This window comes from Piliocolobus tephrosceles, chromosome 12, assembly GCF_002776525.5.
Source record: "Piliocolobus tephrosceles isolate RC106 chromosome 12, ASM277652v3, whole genome shotgun sequence".
In the NCBI taxonomy this organism is placed as follows: Eukaryota; Metazoa; Chordata; class Mammalia; order Primates; family Cercopithecidae; genus Piliocolobus; species Piliocolobus tephrosceles.
The window spans coordinates 109,396,294-109,403,787 of record NC_045445.1 but is presented as its reverse complement, the minus strand read 5'-3'; the positions used below and the strand labels follow the sequence as shown (position 1 = coordinate 109,403,787).

Here is a 7,494-nt window from a genome sequence, read left to right as displayed (position 1 = left end):
ATTACTAACTGAACCCTATGCCACAAACAAGCACCTTATACTTCCAGCCAAGGTAATCACCTACTTTGTGCAAAATAAAATTATACAAGACACTCTATGCCTTAGAGATGGAAAATATATGTTTCTTTGTTTAATATTTTTTCTAGAAACAAAATGATAGTTATAATAAGGTTCAAGGTGTCTATTAATGGCGTGCCCATAAATTTATTTCCAAATTTCTATTAATTGTGAAACCATTTAGGAAACAAGGAAATTAATCATGTGCCCCAGTTGAATTTTGAACTGCCCAGGATTAATGCTGATCTAAACTTGAATCTTTGCAGGCCAAATTGGTAAAGTTAATCTTTGTACAGTAGTGTGGTTAAAAGAATATACACTATAGATAAGTAAGTATACCTCTGACCAGACTTAGGGTATAGATGAGGGCACACGGAGACTCTTACAACTCCACTAACATGATTTTTTCCACCTTTAGTAAAGAACTACAGACTTCGTAAAAAGGAGAGTAGATATAAGTTTTCCAGATATTTTGAATCATCAGCTATAGATCATAATAACAAAGGTGAATAGCCATCTTTATATGTGCTATGCAAATATACTTTTAGAAACAGTATTTAGGGAGGTTACAGAAAAACATTGTTTTAATAGAATTTCCTCTCCAAGACTAAAGCTTGGAAGCTCCCAACACTGGATTTCTTAAACTGCAGTTGACAGGAGCAGAGAGCAAAACAATGGTTTCTGCCCCCAGCGTCCAAAATTTGGAGAACTTACTGCTTTCCTATTCCCATTTAAGTTGAGCTCACAAATTTTTTTTTTTTTCTTTTTTTTTTTTGAGACGGAGTCTTGCTCTGTCGCCCGAGCTGGAGTGCAGTGGCCAGATCTCAGCTCACTGCAAGCTCCGCCTCCCGGGTTTACGCCATTCTCCTGCCTCAGCCTCCGGAGTAGCTGGGACTACAGGCGCCCGCCACCTCGCCCGGCTAGTTTTTTGTATTTTTAGTAGAGACGGGGTTTCACCGTGTTAGCCAGGATGGTCTCGATCTCCTGACCTCGTGATCCGCCCGTCTCGGCCTCCCAAAGTGCTGGGATTACAGGCTTGAGCCACCGCGCCCGGCCCAAGCTCACAAATGTTTTTATGCAATACTGAGAGCATTTAATCCCAAACCAGGTCACCGCATCAGACTGTTGACTCTCTTACCCCTTCTCTCCACGCCTCCTAGAATTTTACGTGAATGGAATTTCAAAAAATTTATTTAAGTATAAAATACATGCAAAAAAAGTTCAAACGCAGGTGTCAGCTCAACAGTTTTTCACAAGATGAACACACCTGTGTAACTAGCACTTTGCACCCAGATGAAGAAAATAAAAATTATCATACGTACTACTTTAAATGAAATGTTAAAATTAATTTTACTTGAAATTACACTGAAAGCAATACTGAACTTTAGAAAACAGACTCTTTGCTATGGAATGTATTAGTTCCTAAAAGATCTCTTTAAATTGAGAAAAAAAAAATTTGTAAAGTTTTAACATGTTTGTGTCTTTAGTTTTAAATGGCACAATTTGGTTTTAGGCATCATTGGTTGACCTGCTGCAATGAAAGTTGGTTAGCTCTGCTATTTTTCATTCCCCAATCTTCCAATTTTGTTGCTTGCATTATTTTTTCATCCTCAGGGTTTAAAATATTTACATTATATTCTGCAACCAGTATCCACACTGTTTTATCTTACTTCTGCATTTAAATTGATTCAAACTCACCACGAATCTCTTCATCAGGGTTTCTCCGTTCCTGGATTACTCATTTCAATTACTTTTTTTTGTTAGCAGGCTTCTACCAGTAAGTTTCTCAAGAAAAACCCTGAGTTCATGTTTGAGAATGTCTGCTTATTGTTTTTTACTTGAGTGATATAATATTTTTGAATCATACATTCTTTCTTCCAGCTCCATTGTCTCCTGTAGTGGAATGTTTTTGTAAAGCTGATTGGATTCTCTCCTCTCCCGCAGCCACCATCTTTTTGGTGACTTCTTTTCCTGCTTGGACACTTGAAGACTTTTTTCCTTCTTCTTTGAAGTTGAAAAATACAACTAACTTGCTATTCAACTGTTCTGCATAAATTTTATCTGGTATATAGTATGCTTATTAAATCTGCAGATGAATGCATCTTGTCAAGGAAAATTTTCTTTATTACAACTGAATTTCTTCTATTTCATTTGTTGAGGTCTCTTTGGAAACATCAGTTATGCTTATATTGTGTGTGTGTGTGTGTGTTTTGAGATGGAGCCTCACTCTGTTGCCCAGGCTGGAGTGCAGTGGCATGATCTCGGCTCACTGCAACCTCTGCCTCCTGGGTTCAGGTGATTCTCCTGCCTCAGCCTCCCAAGTAGCTGGGATTACAGGCATGCGCCACCATGCCCAGCTATTTTTTTTTTTGTATTTTAGTAGAGATGGGTTTCACTATGTTGTCCAGGCTGGTCTCGAACTCCTGACCTCAAGAGATCTACCCACCTCAGCCTCCCAAAATGCTGGGATTACATGGGTGAGCCATTGCGCCTGGCCTATATTATGTTGTCTTTGTCTTCGCTATCCAACATTTCCTCTCTTATTTTCTTTCACTCTGTTGTGTCTTTTCATTGTGATTACCTGAACCTTTTGCCCTATGCCAGTAATTGAACTTTCTGGCATGCCTGTTCTGTTCCTTGTTTGGAATTACATTTATTGACTCTCTAGTGATGTGTTTGGTTCAAATTTTGTTTCTTTTGCTCTGCAATATCCTTTTTCAGATCTTCCTAATGGTTTATTATTTTTCTATTCTTATCAAGGTCTTCTATAGCTGGAAGGACTTGTAGGTTGTATTTGCTTCTAGACTTATATCTTTTGTGTACTAACTCTGTCCAGACTGTCTAATATGATGTAGGTGAATTCGCCTTGACTTTATTGTACCTTATCTAGGTCTAGTTTTCTTCATTACTAAGGTTGGAGGAGTAAATTATGGAAGACTTGGGCATGTAAGTATTGAACCTGTCCTTTGGATAATGCATTTATGACACTGTAGCTTCAACAAAATGAAGCTACAACCCGTATGTATATGTATATACATGGATTTGTTATTAGGACTTGAATATATGAAATATTGATAATTATGTGTTTTCTCCCTATGTTAATTTGGTGTTATAATTTGTAAACTTTGAATCTAATTTCAGAATTTTAACTAACCAAGCTGACAGACTTTAATAGGATAGAGTGAAGAACGAACATTCTCATTGTTCCTTCTATGCTGATGGTACAAGAAAGTCCTGGAATCCTAAGGATCTAGGAATAATCAACCTGAGAAGTTTCTATGTGGTAAGAACAGCTATGATGTGTCTTGCCCTTTTCTCATCTACCATATTGAAATTGAATGCACTGTTCTATATACAGTTCAGAGTTCTTAAAGATGTAAAAATGATGAGAACATAACAAAAGGTATTCTTTAGTATTCTCAACTTTCCCTGTGCTCTACTTCTTCCAAACGCAAGGCTAAAGATGCTTTAAAAAATGAGATTGTGACAAAATGCTAACTATGGCATACTCAGACATTCCAAAACCTGAAAGTAGGTCTGAAGCCAGCAGATTCACTACCCGCTGCTCTTAGGTTTTGGCGTTTTTCTGTCTACCTTCTCTCAACTAGATATTCATGATGGTTTTTCCTGTAAGGACAATTACAATGAAATACACTTCCTTCCGCATCTTAACTCAGATTATTATGGTGCTATTTCTGCATTTTTGTATCATGTGATGGTGGTTTCTTCGTGGTATATGACAAAAATGCCCTTCTTCTTGACTCCATAGGAAGAAAAGTGGCTATTAGCTTGGGACTTCAGCAAGGCACTTAGCAAGGTCTCTCATAATATCCTGTGGTCAAGAAGAAAAATATAGGCTGAATGACTGAACAATTAACATGATTCATAGCTGGCTGAAACAACATATGCCAAAAGGTGCCAATTAGTGGACTGATATCAAACTGAAGGAGCTCTCCAGATGTTCTACAGCAACTTGCCTCTTGCCCAGTGGTGCCTGGTACCTATTATCAATTACTTGGATAAATATATGGAATAGTTATCAAATATATGGATAAGATCCAAGTGCATTACAGCACAGAATCAGGACTCAAAATAATAAAACAGGCTGAACTAATGGGCTAAATCTAATGAGATAAAGTTTAAGTAGGATAATATAAAGTTCTGTACTTTGGTCCAAAAAAATCCCCACTACTCAAGAATAGGGTACACAAAATTTTGTTGTATAGATGGCAGCATATAGATGTAGCTGTTAAAATAAGTCCATTAAATGTTAGGCAGCATTATAAGCAGTAGATATCTATTGAGTAGTAGAAAGAACATTGGATTTGGCATCAGAAAACTGGGTCAAATTCCAGTTCTGACAGTTTGGCTCTTAAACCGTTTGATCCTTGCTTTCTTCTCAGGGTGGTTGTGAAGTTAAAATGAGTTAACATGTCTTTTGAGTTAACATGTCTAAGTTCCAAGCACTTGTGCTCAACAAATATGACCTAGAAAAATTACCATTCACAATAATATAAGTGGCTGTGCCACTCCATTTTGTCCTAGAAAAGATGGTACTTGGAATGAGAGGGGCCACACTCAAAAGCGAACCAGAGCTACTTCTAAAGATAGTGACTAGGATGGATGAGTTACTCAAAAGAGAACATGAAGAATGGCTACAGGAACTGGGGATAACTGACTTGAAGAATAGTAGACTTAAGAAGACCATATCTACCTTCAGACATCTGAGATAGTGTGCTTCATGGCCTTCTGTAGAGCTCTAAAAGGTAGAAGAACAGTGGAGAACGGAAAATACAAGAATGTGGGCAAGGGCGACCACTTGGTGGGGATGTTGTGAGCGATTTCAGCACAAGTGGATGGTTGGACTACATGGCCTTTAACACGAGAGTCTGATTGTCATATTTCTAGGACATTTTCCATGAAGTGGATCCTTCTAAGTCTGTCTCAAAATAATCCAGGATCTCTCTTATCATGGGTTGGGCTGGCTTCTTGCCTTAAAATATCATCTTTCTTCCAGTTCTAGGCCAGATCTCTTCTTTATCCAGTCTGACTTTCTTGCACCAGTTTACTCTTGCTGACTACTTTGTTTAGGGATTTCTGGTCACTTTTAAAATGTATTTTTTTCCCCTAAACTATCCAAGGAACACAGTACAAGGGGTAATTTGTGGACATTTTTGGGGAGATGAGCAAGCAAAGCATGATTTTCAGGTTGCTTAAGTAAAAGAGTGGGAATTAAGAACCGGAATTTAAGAGTTCCGGCCGGGCGCTGGTGGCTCACACCTGTAATCTCAGCACTTTGGGAGGCCAAGGCGGGCAGATCAAGAGGTCAAGAGATTGAGACCATCCTGGCCAAGATGGTGAAACCCTGTCTATGTTAAAAATATAAAAATTAGCTGGGCGTGGTGATGCGCGCCTGTAGTCCAAGCTACTCGGGAGGCCGAGGCAGGAGAATCACTTGAACCCAGTAGGTGGAGGTTGAAGTGAGCCGAGATTTTGCCACTGCACTCCAACCCGGCAACAGTGCGAGACTCCGTTTCAAAAAAAAAAAAAAAGAATCCAGAATTGGAACTGTGAACCAAGAAGTTGGGGTTGGTACCTTAGACAAGGCTTTTGCCGGGAATTTAGCATATAGGATAGAAAGCAGAGACCAAAGGCCTCTTGTTTTGAGGCTGTTGGCGTGCTACAAGGACTCAAAAGTTATTTGTTCAACAGATGACTATTGTTTTCTGGAGGCAAACTGAATACCCTGCAGGAGGCTCGGCACCTCCTCCAACCTGTTCCAGATCGGGATAGGGAAGGTGCCTGGGGCAATCAGTAGGTTGCCAGCCTTCCTTGGGCCTGGGCCAGCCCGCTCCCCTCCCATGTGACCCCAGGAAACCATTTTAATTTTTTTACAGCCAAGCGTAGGGGAGAACTGGCCGTGCGCCGGTTGCCAGGGACGCGGCAGCCAGCTTGGCTGGGCTGGGGTGAAAGAGGACACTGCGTGGGGGAGGGCTCTGCGGCTTCTGACTGGCGGGAGCATCAGGACTCATTTGCATAATATTTTCTGACGGCTTCTGATTGGCTGAAGCCAGAGGGGCGGTGGTGGGGTGATTCCAAGGGCCCAGAGCTCTGGCCCGCGGACCTTTTCCTTCTGGAGTTACCCCGGTGGGTGTGAGTTGTTGCGGGGTCTGGGGGAGCTGGGAGACCCGGTTTGGGAATTTTTGCAGGCAGGTGCATGAGCCATCTTTCTCTGAAAGTGTTTAAGAAATGTGCAAGAACAGCGGCCAGAGTCAAGAAACTGGGGGATGAAGGGTTATCTCGAGACCAGACTGAAGGAAACGTATCAGGGGAGGGGTGGAGGCCAGAAGGAAGGAGTTAGGTAGGGGCCCTCTCCCAAGCTGGCGTTTTTTGCTGGGTGGAATCCTTTTGCTAGATCCATTGGATTTCCGTTTTCCGTGAGTTATCACACTGTTGAAACTGGGAAGAAGAGAAAAAGAGGCAAGATTTTAGTAACTTAAGTCTGAATACCGAGTTTTCACCCGGGTGCATACGTTCTTAAAATACCAAATGGGTCCAAGAAGGGGGACAAAGTATGCTTTAATTTATGAGAAGACCAGCCACTAGAAACTGTATATCTGTTTTTCTCGAGTTTTTCTCTTGCAGTGCTCTTTCAATCTCGTTGGACATATTTTATATTATTTTCCTGCTTAAGAACTGGGAGTTGGGTGGAAGGATCTGTGGCCCATCATAGCCGATTTCCACACTTTTAAGGTTTCTGACTCTTCACATAAACACCTCTCACTATGATGAGGTCCTATATCAGGTACAATTAATCTTTGTACTTTACAATTTACATAGTGATTTTTATTTACATTATCTTATTTGAACTTAATAGAAATCCTTGGCACGGCCCATGGAACAAGCTCCATTTTTTTGATAAAGAAACTGAGGCTAGAAAAGTTTCTAAGTCTATGTGTGCAGAGAGGGAAGGTGAAATTATTTTAATGCTTCAGAGTTATAGAATGCTTCCCCCCTCCCATCCCCTCTATATTTTTCTTTCCATTGATTTTCCTTCAAAACCCTGATAGGTCTATCCCAGTTTTGCAAGTAAGAAAACATGGGCTATGATCTAGAGCTAGTAAGTTTTGGGGTAGTGGGTCCCCAGACTTGGGTCTATCTCCAAGGGTCACTGACTTTTTTTTTTTTTTTTGCCAACAGATTAGTCCTTGTGGCACCAAGCCAGAATTTCATTCAAAAGACAATTAGGAAGACGGTTTTCTATGGAAAATATTTAAGTATAAGTCTTAATGTGAAAGAAAGAGGGACAGAAAGAAACCCCTTTATTATGTTCTTCCTTCCTTTGGCATTTTTTGTCCTGTGGGAAAAAACTGTACTAGGGACAGAGACCCCTGTTAGGTTTTAGAGAAAAGGGATTTTTTTTTTTTTTTTTTTTTT

At 40.2% G+C, this 7,494-nt stretch overlaps 1 protein-coding gene across 1 annotated transcript in view; it reads right to left on the bottom strand.

Annotated features, from left to right (window-relative positions):
- Positions 1–5,970: 5,970 nt before the first annotated feature.
- LOC111536300 overlaps positions 5,971–7,494 on the bottom strand; it is a 2,752-nt gene continuing 1,228 nt past the window's right edge. Inside the window, exon 2 of the mRNA XM_023202618.2 lies at positions 5,971–6,516. Within this exon, the coding sequence (XP_023058386.2) occupies positions 6,330–6,516 (187 nt within the window). The 3' untranslated portion in view covers positions 5,971–6,329. The remainder of the gene's footprint in view (positions 6,517–7,494) is intronic.